General features: G+C 49.2%; 1 protein-coding gene across 7 annotated transcripts in view; it reads right to left on the minus strand.

Moving 5' to 3' along the window:
• Positions 1–14,047, minus strand: part of DYSF (dysferlin) — a 288,276-nt gene that overhangs the window by 40,112 nt on the left and 234,117 nt on the right. For all 7 annotated transcript variants that reach the window (XM_045018205.1, XM_045018204.1, XM_045018206.1 and 4 more), the window contains 5 exons: positions 13,541–13,683; positions 10,107–10,246; positions 7,509–7,597; positions 7,010–7,105; positions 4,964–5,105 (listed from right to left, as the gene is read on the minus strand). In XM_045018205.1, coding sequence (XP_044874140.1) covers positions 4,964–5,105; positions 7,010–7,105; positions 7,509–7,597; positions 10,107–10,246; positions 13,541–13,683 — 610 coding nt within the window. The remainder of the gene's footprint in view (positions 1–4,963; positions 5,106–7,009; positions 7,106–7,508; positions 7,598–10,106; positions 10,247–13,540; positions 13,684–14,047) is intronic.

A 14,047-nucleotide genomic window follows, 5' to 3' on the forward strand; every position in this document is an offset into this window, starting at 1 on the left:
CCAGTGTTAGCTGAGATTCCCTGGCATCCTACAGAGGGTGCTCAGCACCTTGCATGATCAGAACCTAAGTTCTTCAAGGAGCTTTGGTATCTTTCAAGGTGAAAAGCACCTTGAATCCATGAGAAAGCTATGGTGTGGTAGCTGCAGTCATTGTAATTCTGGTTATTTTTCGTAAGGAGGAAAGAAACGGGTAACTGTCCGCATAACTCAAGGGATAAACTCCCGGGGCATGTGTGATGAGCATACTGAGCCAGATCTGTCTGTCTACTGACTTGTCTTAGGATATTATAGTGCTGTCCCAGTAGCAGAGCACCTTCCACATAGAATAAATAGCAACAGCAAAGTCCCTAATGGACTTCGCAGAGTCTCTGGCTCTTCCCCCTGACTGGCATACATCTGCTTAGCTCCATGGAATGCAATGGCCAAGTTACCCCAAAAGAGGTTCTGGCCCACAACACTCCTGGGCAGTCACTACCAGGAAGACATCAACAAATTGCAGTGAATTGACAGGAATTACTTGGCGGAACCAACTTACCAGGAAGGGAGGTGGGTGAGGGCTGGGAGGGTTTACACACGGGGGAGGGAGAGGAATTCATTCTCAGCTGAACACGGGTGTAGCTAGGAGTCATGGGAAAAAAACAAGCCTTTGGATGCAAGTCTCCTTCTTGCCCACTTCTTCCACTAGTCCACAGTGCCGCTTCCCGCTTCACTTCAGATCCATCTTAAGACCCACTGCTACCGTGATGCCTACAGGAAACTGCCGACTGATAATGGCTATGTAGAAAACCGGTCGTTTGCTGCTATATCTGGGCCTTGATTCAGCAAAGCATTCAAGCAGAGGACTTCAGTGGGGACTTAAACATGTGCTGATGCACTTTGATAAGCTGGAGGCGTATTTAATTTACACACACATCCTACAGTTAAATGTCTCAGAACCGTCAAGGCATGCCCCCGGCTATCCTACGTAACCACTGATTCTTAGCACTGTTATCCACCCGCTCCCACACCAACTACCCACTCTCATTTGTTATACCCACTTCCTGTGTCTTGTCTTAAATACGATTGAAGTAGCAGTGGAGTCTCTGTATATGTTTATATAGCACCCAGCCCTCGTCTAGGTCTTCGGAGCCCACTGCTATTGAAGAATCACACAATATGAAGGGGAAGTAGAGGAAGAACATTCAAGGTGAGTATTAGGACATTTTCTATGGGTGAGATCCATTAGTCTGCAGAGTGCTCTCCCAAGGGAAGTAGCAGAAAGCTCATTGTTTAAAACAAAACTAGCCAAAGCCCTGGAGGAAAGTCTGTAGGAACCGATTTTGCATTGGCAGAGGAACGAGGAAGAGGATTCAATGGATCTTTATGCATCTCTACCTTTGATGATTCATTACGCTATTACAAGCAGAGACAGGCCTTAAGCAAATCTCTTCATTTGATTTTCCCTGAATTTTAAGGAGAATATTTGCAATCCGGATCTGAATTTTGCATTCCGAGGTCCATCTCTCAATGGGGAGCTCAGGGTTCTAACAGAGCGTGTAGCCCCGGGACAAACAAAGGAGCGAAAAGCCAATGCCGGCACTCTTCTCTGAGTGCTCTCATCTCAACGCCACCTCCAGGAGGCCTGGGTGCAGGTGGCTTTTAGCTGCTTGGAATTTTCTGTCCGACCGTTTTGATTTAAATTCCGCTTTCTATGGCTGTATTTAAAGATCAGTGCATGGGCTTTTTACAGCAGCCGTAATGAACCCAAAGTTCAAACAGCACATGGTGAGATCAAAAATTGCAGGAGTGGAATGTGTCCTGCAAACACAAAGCATGGCTTTTCATTCGTTATTTTTGCCTTTACAGAGCTATTTTACAAGCTGTTTATTTTCTGATGCAGTGTTGGCAGACATGCGGTCGGAGGAGAATCAATATCAGCACAGTGGGATGTATTTTCTTAAAGGGTTTAGCGGGGGGGGCTTTGCTTTTTCAAAGGGGATAATTGAATGTGCTACACACTGTACTTTTGATTTGTTTAACATGAAGCGTGAAATGGGTAGAGCTATGATTCTGTCGATCAGCTTAACTATCCAGCGATTCGCATTGAAACTGGGCACCTTCACGGGGGGAGGGAGGGGGTGGCTAGCTCAGGAGATTGGTAATGGAAATAAGGAGCCTTTCACACCAGAGCACTGGCTCCAATCCATCTAACTCCAGAATGTTCTCTTGCTGGTGAAAGGAATTGGGAGAGCGGCTCCTAGTCTAGCTCACATCCAGACAAATGACCACACCCCAATAAGATTTCTTAGGCAGAGAGACCAATGGCTGAATGCACACGGAGACCAAGTTCTTATTGGCAGGGCAGCGTGATGGAGACAAGAACTCCTGTGGGGGGATTAATTCGGTACTGGAGTTTGTAACTGTAACACCGACAGACCCCAGTTGTCGGCAGGTGGGATCGAACCTGGGACCTCATGAGCTAAATGCATGAGCCTCCACCGCATGAGCTAAAAGCCATATGGCTGTAGAGCAGACTCATTAATATCTCTCTCTACGTGGTCTCAGCACCACTAGACGGGACAGACACCACCCCCAGGAGGTGCGTGGGGTTACATACTTCCCCTAGCTGAGGAAGCACGTCCCGAGCATCAGAGACTTCCCAGTGGAAATCCTGGATGAGCCCCCACTTATACTGCCTACAGATCCCTGTCACCGGCAGGGGGGATCGAACCTGAGACCTCTGGAGCTTAGTGCATGAGCCTCTACAGCATGAGCTAAAAGCCATATGGCCCTTAGCTAAGGCTGTAGAGCAGAGTCATTAATCTCTCACTAAGTGTTCTCGGCACCACTCCATGGGACAGAACCCCACACCCAGGAGGTGTGCGAGTTACATGATGAAACCCCAAAGCAAGCCAAATCCTGATGAGAGAGATGGGACCCCCTTTAAAAAAAACATTCTGGGGAGAACTGGGGTGGGGGATTTGGGGCAAAGTAGGTAAGATCTCACACCCCTCCCCCACCCCTGAAAGTATTCCTGGATATTCTGCCTACATTTTCCTTAATTTAATCCCAGCATGTCTAGCTCTACCCATCCACACACCCCTGACTGCGCCCAGGCTTCCCTGACACCTCTCCCCGTCCAATCTCTGTAGGTTCTCCCCTCCCTTTGTTTCTGCCTAGCCAGGTTATGAAGATAATTGACTATTTGTAGCTTGATCAGCAGCACAGTGCTGAGGACTGTCCTTGGATATTTGGCCCCAATTCGGGATCCGTGATGACAATTTCCTCATCTCTGGGTTCACTGCTACAGCTGGACACACATGAGGTCAGTCCAGTGCCCTCTGAAGGTCTGTTAGATCCCCCTTGTGGCTGTCTTTTACTAGCACTTTGCTGCCGCCTATGTCCAGAACCCCTTCTCCAGAGTCAGTCCATCTAACCCAGTGGTTCTCACACTGGGGGTTGGGACCCCAAAGTGGGTCGGGACCCCATTTTAATGGGGTCACCAGGGCTGGCTCAGACTTGCTGGGGCCCAGGACCAAAGCCCGAGCCCCATCCCCGGGACCGAAGCTGAAGCCTGAGCCCCACTACCCAGGGCTGAAGCAAAAGCCCCAGGGCTCCAGCCCCCAGGTGGTGGGGCTCAGGTTACAGGCCCCCTGCCTGGGGCTGAAGCCCTTGGGTTTCCACTTTGGACCCCCTGCCTGGAGCAGTGGGGCTCGGGTTTTGCCCCCCCACCCAGGGCAGTGGGGCTCGAGCAGGCTCAGGCTTCTGTCCCCCCTCCTGGGGTCATGTAGTAATTTTTGTTGTCAGAAGGGGGTCACGGTGTAATGAAGTTTGAGAACCCCCTGCTCTAACCCCTTAACCACTGCTGTTGTGTAACCCACTGATTCATCGATTCGAAGGCCAGAAGGGACCATTGTGATCACCTGACCTCCTGCACAGCACAGGCCATAGGACTTCCCTGAATTAGTTACTGTTTGAACCAGAGCAGGACTCCTAGAAAAACATCCCATCTTGATTTAAAAAATGCCAGTGATGGAGGCTCCACCACGGCCCTTGGTAAGTTTTTCCATGTTAATTACCCTCTAATTACTGGTCAACTTTCTACTCACACAAAACCGAACAGCCTTGCCCCAAAGGTTCCCAGCCAATGGGAGCTGCGGGGGAGGCGCTTGGGGCAGTATGCAAAGCCCCCTGGCTGCCCCTACGCATAGGAGCTGGAGAGGGGACATGCCGGCTGCATCCCAGTAGCCACGCGGTGTGGAGGCTAGCAGGGAGCCTGCCTTAGCCCCACTGCATGGCACCACCAACTGGACAGTCAACGGCTCAGTCAGCAGTGCTGACTGGAGCTGGTAGGATCCCTTTTCGGCTGGGTGTTCCAATCGAAAACCGGACACCTGGTCACCCTAGTCAACGTGTGCCTGATCCACAGAAGCTGAAAGTCTGTTACAGCTCGCAACTTGAGACGCTTGCACTTCGGTTCAAGCTGCAGAGACTCCTGGTCGTAGAGGTCCCTTGTTCAATCCTAGTGTTGGCAAAGATAATGGCCGTCACAGTTGCTCTTCTCTGAGTACCCTCCTATTTGACTCTGTCGTGATGGGAAGAAGCGTCACTCTTAACGATGCCTTTAAGTAATTTTCACAGGAAGATGAATGTTTCCTGGATTTATAAAACCTCCTTTCACCCCCATCTTTCCCATGTAAAAACAGATCAATGGCAGGCATATCATTGTGTAACTTCAGTGTGTTGTTTGCTGGGTAGAACAAGCACACGTTGTTTGCGGTATTGTTGTCGCCATGTTGGTTCCAGGATACGAGAGAGACAAGGTGTGTGAGGTCATATCTTTTACTGGACCACACTTTTGAGCTTTTCTCTTTCAGCAACAAATGTTGGTCCAATAAAAGATATTGCCTCATCCACCTTGTTTCTAACAAGAAGTACAGTCAGTCCCACAGGGACTATAACTCGGCGGATGTAAGGGGCTCACCTTTTTAGCAATGTGACAGACTTGCTCAGCAGGAAGGTAGTCAAAAGGGAAGACGAATCTCCAGTTGAAATTCCCTTCGCCTCCCATAGACCGGTAATGCACGTCGGTCTTCTGTTTGTTCTCCTCGTGGCCAATCATCCAGCTGCAAAATACAAAGGCACTGAGTAATGAAATGAAAACAGGATCTTTGAGCAACTCACTCAAAACTGGTGGGTGCAAATATAAAGATGACTGAAGGAATGATGATTGGCATATTGCCCATTGGTTGCCTATTGGTTTCCAACTGATGTTGTTTTTTACCTACAAAGTCCTAAATGACCGACCTACATAAGGGAGCCTAACTTTAGCTTTGACAGTTTGGGTCAGTAATTTCAACAGAACTTTTTGTAGGAAATTTTAATACAAAATTATACATTTATTTAGTACAAAATGTAATACAAAATTAGAAGTAAAAAAAAATCTTTGTAATAGAATCACAGACATGAAGGGCTGGAAGGGACCTCAGGCGGTCATCAAGTCCAGCCCCCTGCGCTGAGGCAGAACCAAGTAAGCTTCGATCATCCCCGACAGCTGTTTGTCTAATCTGTTCTTCAGAACCTCCAGTGATGGGGATTCCACAACCTCCCTTGGACGCCTGTTCCAGAGCTGAACTAACTTTAGAGTTAAAAAGTTTTTTTCCTAATATCCAACCTAAATCTCACTTGCTGCAGATTAAGCCCATGACTTCTTATCCTACCTTCAGCAGACATGGAGAGCAATTGATCACCGTCCTCTTTGTAATGTATTTGTAGACATATCTGTACTAGTGATAACACAGGACCATCATGCCTGGCACGATGGGGCCTTGGTCTCTATTGGGGCTTTAGGTGCTTCTTTAATACAGATAATAAATAGCAGCTTAGCTTCTTGCAAACAAAAGGCACTGTTATTTATTTGAGGCATTAGGGCCCTGATTGTGATCTATCCCATCTGCCTACTTATAAGGACCCAGCCCATCACCGTAGCCTCTGAGCTCTAGTTAGGAGGCCAACTAGGAGCCATACATAGTCACTAGTCCGGCTTGGGACAGAGGTGCCTTTGTACAACAGGGCATAGTGCCAAGTCACTTGTGTCTCGTGTGCAATTGGCCTCACAGGAACCAGTGTCACGCAGGAATGTTGATTACCCCATCTTGGGGGGACAAAGCAAACGATGGTTGGGCAAAGCATTTAGCTCATTTACAGCTATGGGTGATCTGTATGTTTGTTGGGAATGATAAAAAACCAGGCCGAGGGGGTGGGGGTGTTGACCAAACATTAGATATTCCCACTTCCCCAATGCCACCATGCCCCACTCTGCTAATCCCGAGCTACGAAGCATATGGAACCTCTTGGCTGGAATTGACAACAATGAACTTGATGCGAATACCAGGTAAGCAGTGTGCATTCTGGATTTACAGGAGGAAAATTGGGATTGTAAAAAAGGGATTTACAGTCTGTTTCAAAATCCTCCCTCTTCCTGTTCATAAAACTAAGAACGTACAAAATAAGTAACTCCCTTGGCTGCGATCGCACTATTTTACACAAGATAAAACATAAATGGAGTCAGACAGAGAAGGGAAAACGTGCCAAAGGAGTTACTGCCGGCTGCCACATTTTTGTCCAAGAAAAGGAATTTCAAAAAGGCAGCTATGTAAACAAGACTAACTCTGTATACAATACATGCATAATCCATGCCATGGATGAGGCTGCAGTTGGGCTGGTATCCAGCAATACAACATACCAGCACCTCTCTCAAGTTGCTATCTTGTCCTTCAGAATCTCAGCTGTTATGGTTGTAAAGAAAACCGCAAACATGTGAACTGACTATAGCTAATGCACTGGCGTTTGCAAAGAGCCTGGAACAACAGCTCACAGAGGTGTGAACTTGCCCCATTTATCTCAGTGAGAGGTTAACTCAGATGCCCAATGAAGATGATATGAATGTTGCAATAGTTAACTGTTTCCTTGCTGATCTGTAACACATCGACACATCACTAACATAGCCTGAGGTAGCAGGATTGCCTACCCTTTCACGTAGATGTCGCTCATCTTCTCTCCAGTGATGCTGAGGTCATCTAGGATCACGTCTTTGGTGTTCCAGATAATGCAGCGCAAGAAGAACCTGAAATATCCCCACACACACACCGAGACATGAGAATGGAATAAAAACCATGGTCTAAAATGGAAGGAAGCCAAGGCTATATTTAAAGGCAGCTTGTTTGCAGAATAGTTCGGGTGCAAAAGGTCTGATCCTGTAACTTTCACTCATGTGAGAAATGTCCATGGGTGTAAAGTCACCCAGGAGAGTTTGGGCTAAGGATGCTTTAGAAGCATATGGCTGTGTGTAATTAGGGCCGGAGAATGCGCCAAGCACTCATATCAACTCTGACGTGTGTGTGACTATTCCCTGGGCAGAAGGTGCAAGGAGCCACTATTTCTTTGTGTAAGTGACCAGATCACGTGGTCTGTTTCATCAGCATCCCAGAGAGAGCTCATGCATCAGCAAGAAACAAGAATCAAGTCACCTCTTTGCTCTGCGCGGCGTGATGTTGAATGGAGGTCCAGGCAGACCCAGAGACTTTGGAAACAAGTCTACCCACATCTGTAGCTTTCCCTGTAATGAAACAAACAGCTGTGAGGTCTAGGAACTGGGTTAACGTCACTCTCCTTGTTCGATGTGTTCATGGAAATATTGACTCGAAACAATGGAAGAGCTCAAAGGCAGGAGGAGATTTATTTTCGACAATGGCAGGGAGCCCACTTGTTATTTCAGCAAACAGATCTGGGAGCTGAAGCAAAGTACCCTCCTAGGGAGCACATATGGGGTATGAAACGGCTTTTTAATTTAATGGAGAGAGGCCGAGCAAGAACCGTCTAGCTTAGCTTCCAGCCATTGAATTCTGATTGTAAAGAAGGCCCCCTTTTTGAAGTAAGGGTGGTTAACCATTGGAACAAACTACCAAGGGAAGTGATGGATTCTCCCTCCATCACTCGATGTCTTCAAATCAAGACTGGATCTCTTTCTGGAAGATACTTGTTAGCCAAACCCAAGTTACTGCGTTCAATACATGGGTATCTGGGTGAAATGTATGAGCCTGGGATACAGAGGAGGTCAAAGTAGTTGATCTAATGGTGTGTTCTGGCCTTAAACTCTATGACTGAATCTACCTACATTAGGCCAGATGCTCTGCTGGTATCAAAGGGTGTAGTAGCTTCATTGACTACGGGATCTGGCCCGTTACTTTTTGATGTTGTTGGGAATGGGTGCAAGGAAGAATCTAGGGACATCTGACTCCATTTTCCGGTTGCTGTATATTCCCGTGCTGCAGAGATCCTACTGAGATCTGCTTAGAGGCTTGTTTTTCTTTTCTTTTTTTAAGGTTGTCACTTTAACTGTTCAATCCCAACGGGTGGTGATAAAGATGTACTTTCTGTGCAGTGTCAAGGGCATAAAACTTACTGACTTTGAAAATCAGCCCATCACAAATGGCTTTTTTTTTTTTGGCAAGAAAAATCTTCTTGCAACAGGAAACAGAAGCAAACTTCGGGCAGGTCTCCACTACCACTTAACCAGATCTAACTTACATCGCTCGGGGTGTGAAAAAGACACCCTCTAAACAAGGCACGTTACAGAGACCTAAGCGCTGTCCATACCGGCGCTATGTCAGCAGGAGATGCTTCTAGTGTAGACCGGGCCTTTAAAAGACCAGCGTATAACTTACTGGAAACAGGTGCACACATTCTATCTCCTAGCTGTAAAACAGCGGGCCAGGGCCTTCACTTGGGGAACTCCAGTGGAGCTGCCCTGTGGACTCCCAGGGCCCAGTTTCTTCACAACTGATGAGAAGAGCCAGAGTGAATCCTTCTATTGATCCTCAGTACAAATCCTGAGAGGTGCTGAGTACCTGTAACCTGCTTCACTTCCATGGAGCCAGCACTTCTCAGTATTTGGTCCACATTAATTCTGTGGGGATGAGGCAATGGGCAAACTGCCCAAGATTTGGAGGATCCTTCAAGACTTATCCGACTGTCTTAGCTCAGGCTTCTTCCCAAGATTTCTGGTTCTGCTCACCAGGAGAGACCAGAAAAAACTCCTCTGCTCATCACAGTTCTAGCCAAAAGCACGAAGCGCCCGCACGGGCAATACAATGTTTAGAAAGGAGTTAACAGAACGGTGTTTAGTCTGATTATAAATTCTGCAGGCTAAGGACCAAGTCTTCTGCTGCTGTGTCTACAACAATGTCGTGCAGCCTAGAGGACTGAGCTCTGGGTTCTAATCCTGGTTCATCTACTAACCTGCTGCATGACCTCGGTCAAGTCCCTGCACCTCTCTTTGTCCTGTGATCCTTCTCTATTTAGATTGTGAGCTTGTTGGGGTAGACAGTGTCTATCAGTATGTGTTTGTACAGCACCTGATCTCGGCTGGCCTCTCTACATGCTGCTGTAACACAGCAGAGCCCCCTATTGGCACATCAGTAAATAAGATTCAGGTGCTATTGTAGTCAGCGTGCGTCACCAGAGGGAATGAAGGGGCTGGAGAGACAGCGTGGCCAGGAAATGCTGCGTCCTAAACCTGACAGCGCCTCTGTGGCCCCGAGAAAGTCTTTAAACCCATCCCCCCCTCTGTTTTCCCATCCGCACAGGGCAAATATGCTGCTCCCAGGGTGTTCTAGGCATCACTGTTCTATGCTATGGACGTGCCCATCGTTACTTTGTGGGTTATAAACGAGCGCCGGTCGGAAGAGTTTGGTCGAGGGATCTATTCAGGCATCACCCGCTCACACCAAGGGCCAGCTCCTGCAATCCCTCACTGGCAGCAAGGGCATCCATCCAATAGGACTACGCTGCAGGAGGGAGGCTTTGCGGGATCAGGCCCTGATTGGTCCTTGTTTGATACACAGGGGAAGCCTAGCACCCCCTGGTGGCTGCATGCACAAGATGCAGCTGCTCATGGCACAGAAAGGCACTGCCAGGGTCATCAGATGCCTGATCCTTGGCAGCCCAGTATGAACCAGTGATGCATGGCAGACCCTGTGCCAGGGGCCCCTTCTGAGCAGGCTGCTGTGGGCCCGTAGAGAAGCTCTGTTTCAGGCTTGGTCACTGACATACCCTGTGGCGCCTACCTGCTCAATTTCAGGCTGCAGCGGGCTGTAGAGAGGCCTCGTCTCCACATGCTCAGGCACCAGGCCCTGCTTCCTCAGCGTGTACAGGGCGAGCCGCTCCTCCGGCGCTCCCAGGTGTGGGTTGGGGGGCTTGCCATCCTCTGCCACAGAGAGATCAGACAGCGAGCGAGGTTACTGAACACGCTCCGTGGATCCATCACCAACCTGGGGCCTGATTCTGATCTCACACTGCGGCTTATCCCTGGGTCTACCCTGGGTCAGTGTGAGTCCAGAAGCCCATCCCAGGGGCGCTGTGACAATCTGGGGGGGGCAGGAGAGCTAGCCGCCTGCTGCTTGGAGCAGGAAGGAGCGGGCTGGAGAAGGGGACCGATGGGGGCATGTTTGGTGAGGGATGGTCAGCTCTGAAAGCCGCAGCCCTCTTTGTCCCACCAAGGCCCCCATCAGATGAAAAGCCGCATTGCCGGTGCTGGTTTAGGGTAGAGTGGCTGGAGATGGGAAGGTGAATGGGACCATTTGGGGGAGTTTGCTCAGAGGTCTGGATATGTTTTTGTTAAGGTTTGATTGACATTGTTCAAAACGGGGTCAGTTTAACCCATCTTTCTAACGTGCCTAGGGCCGCGGAGGGGCACCGCTGAAACCAATGAAATCACGGCTTGTACCCGGGCCAGGGTCTTCTCTCCTGGCATCGCTATGAATAAGGAGCAACTCCACTAACCTCAGCTCTTCCATAGCGCTTTTCATCAGTAGATCTCACGGCATTTCCCACGCTTTACTGTATTTATCCTCACACACACCCATGAGGGAGGGCAGGGCTCCTGTCCCCATTGTACAGATTGGGAAACTGAGGCACAGAGAGGCTAAGTGACTGGCCCAACGTCACACAGGGAGTCTGTGGCAGATCAAGGAATCAAACCAGGTCTCCCAAGTCCCAGGTTAACATCCTAACCACTGGAGAGGTGAATTGGGCCCTTAGTGATTACATAAAAACACTCATTCGCAGCTGGATTTTCAGCAGCATTCAGTGCCCAGCAGCTCCCCCTGTGATATTTCTGATCAGATTTTCACAAGAAGCCAGCACAGAATGTTCCTCCATTGTGCTGACCTCTGCTGACAATCTGGCCAATCCGCACACATGTGCACGCACACGGACAATGAATGCCAGAAGCTTCCTACCTTCCGAATCACGTTTCAGTCACAGCTCCCTTCTCTGTACCTTATCCTTGGGAAAAGGTTCATTGTCCACTCTTATTGGACAAGATCTAACAACAACTAAGGTCCTGGTCTGCTCTGCACAGACATTAAAGTTCTCACACCGTTTTATGGAAGAGGAGGGAGTGTATCTCCAATTGTCCTGAGCCAAAACTTGCTCTTTCCACATATGTATGCATTGATTTGTTGGGAGTCCTCCACTCCAGAGGTGGCTGCATTTCAGCAGAGCTGAGAGTCGGTTCAAAGCACCCTTAGGGCTTTTGAAATGAAATGTGCTATATCAATATTATTACAGCTCTGCTGCTTTCAGGTGATAGATCCCAGCTTCTTTCTTGGCAGTGCCTTGAAGTGGTTAAACTTCATACACATGGGATTTTTTCCCCAAGCCGTGGAAACCTGGCTTGGGTGTGTATGTGTGTGAGGCTCAGAAATAAAAACCTCTCTCTGAAACCAACAATGTGGGGGTTATGAAATCATGGTCTGGGCACAATGCTTGTAAAACCCATGCTCTCGTATTTAATGGCTTCACTTTATGCCCCGCCAGGTTCACATCTGACACTGCTCTGTGCACACAGCTGGTTTCCAGATCTCGCTGAGGTCAAACCCCCAAGCTTTGTTCTGTTTTTGAAGTGATTGCCATTAAAAGAAAGCAAGGTGAAAGGCAGGCTGGGGTGGGGAGAGACGAGCCCCACTCAACTTAACACCTCTCCAGCACTTGGCGAAAACCTGACGCAGAACAGGAGGCTGCGAAGAAGCGGCTGCTTCTTGGCTCCTTCCAAGAGGGGTCTGTGTGGCAAAGCCCTAAAACATTTGAGAGTGGTTTGTGTCTCTGCTCCGTACCCCAGGTCACTGTGCCACTTGTAAATATCAGCCCCTCTGCAAGCAAAGTGCAGCTGGGTGATCACACAACCCTTTGTGCTTGTCAGAGCTCATGAGGAAACTGACACCTTTCAGCGCCCCTAAATATTTGCGTGGTGCGATTTCGCCTGGACAGAAAGGCACCATTTTGAGTCCAAAGAGGTGGAATTCCACCCTCCTGGCAAAATGGTGAATCCTGGCAGATTTCAACCATGCACAGAAATACCGTTCATGTGTATACCACAGCAGATTGGCCTCGAAATCAGAGATTTCCACCTGGCTTTAGCTCACACACGTTTGTAGCTACAGTGCTACCGCCTTGCAAGCTGTATTAGGATAAAGGTAAGGGTGTGTTACGCTGGCCTGGTGTATGCGATATTTGTCGCCCTCTAGAGGCCAAACCCAGCAAGTCCAGCAGACGGCTACCTGCATGCTGCGGCAGATTTCCTTCTGCTCAGTGCTACAGGCCTGCATTTGTGCAGCTGAAGGCCCAGGCTCTAATTCCTCCCGACGAGAGTGGTGTCCATATGGGTTCTGCCAGGGTTTGCTCCAGTTACAGAAGGTATTAAGCTGATGGAAGAGTGGCCTTGTGGTTAAGGCATTGAACTGGAGTTCTAGGTTCAATTCTTGAGTATACCACAGAGTCCCCACAGCACCTTGGGAAAGTCACTTCATCTCTCTGTTCCACCTCTATGAAAGGAACAGGACAATTCTTCCTCTCTCCCACTCTCAGGCTGTCTAATCTATTTAGCCTGTGAGCTCTTTGGGGCACGGACTGGCCCCATGTGTATGTACAATCCCTAGCACAACAGGGCTTCGGTCTGGGCTGCAGTTCTAGGAGCTGCTAGGAGCAATACAGATTCTATAATGCTGGCCATGTGGGTTTTCATAGACTCAGGGCTGGTCTACACTACGGGGGAAAATCGATATAAGATACGCAACTTATCTTATATCGAATTACCTACCGTCCTCACGGCGCGGGATCGACGTCCGCGGCTCCCCATGTCGACTCCGCTACCGCTGTTCGGGTTAGTGGAGTTCCGGAGTCGACAGGAGCGCGTTCGGGGATCGATATATCGCGTCTAGATGAGACGCGATATATCGATCCCCGAGAAATCGATTGCTACCCGTCGATACGGCGGGTAGTGAAGACGTACCCTGATAGAATAGCAGGGTTGGAAGGGAACTCAGGTCACCTGGTCCCGCCCTCTGCTCAAAGCAACCTGATCTGAAGCTCTCACTGTAAATCACCTCGACTGCTCATCTTCACCCGCCAGTTTCGCTACCCTGCCTCACAAGCTGCCAGTCTCCAGTGCAATAATCGGGGGGCAGGGAAAAGGTTTATGGCTGTGAGGAGACTCCTTTACCGAACTCAGAGAGGACGTACTCCTGCTCCCTGAATACGACCCGGTCTGGCTTGTAGATGGGAGCTTTGCAGTTGCGTTGCAGGGAGAAGAGATGGAGCAGTTGGGAAGGTCGGAGCTGGTCTCGCCACTGGTTGGGTCCAGAACTGAAGCGAGACGTGAGTAAAAACAAAGTGTTGTAAAATACACCCCACCTCCAAGGGCCGCGACTGCTCCACGGGCAACTGCCGGGGTTGCAGCAGAACTACAGTGGGGGGAATGAGGCCGGGATATTTTTTAAAGAAACCCAAACTGAACTCTAAGAGTCAGCAAGGAGTTGAGGGTGGAAGCACCACGGCGGGAGAGGAGCTGTTCTAGGGGACAGACCGAGGCACAATGAGATAATGGCCGTACACGGCGCATTTCTTGAGCTGGCTCCCTGCCTGTGGGTGAATCTCCCCCAGAATAGGCAGAGGAAACCTCAGGCTGAATGTGGCCATCTCCCACGGGAGATGGGGGGAGCCCCTTTAG

The sequence above is a fragment of the Mauremys mutica genome, chromosome 5, assembly GCF_020497125.1.
Source record: "Mauremys mutica isolate MM-2020 ecotype Southern chromosome 5, ASM2049712v1, whole genome shotgun sequence".
Taxonomy (NCBI): domain Eukaryota; kingdom Metazoa; phylum Chordata; order Testudines; family Geoemydidae; genus Mauremys; species Mauremys mutica.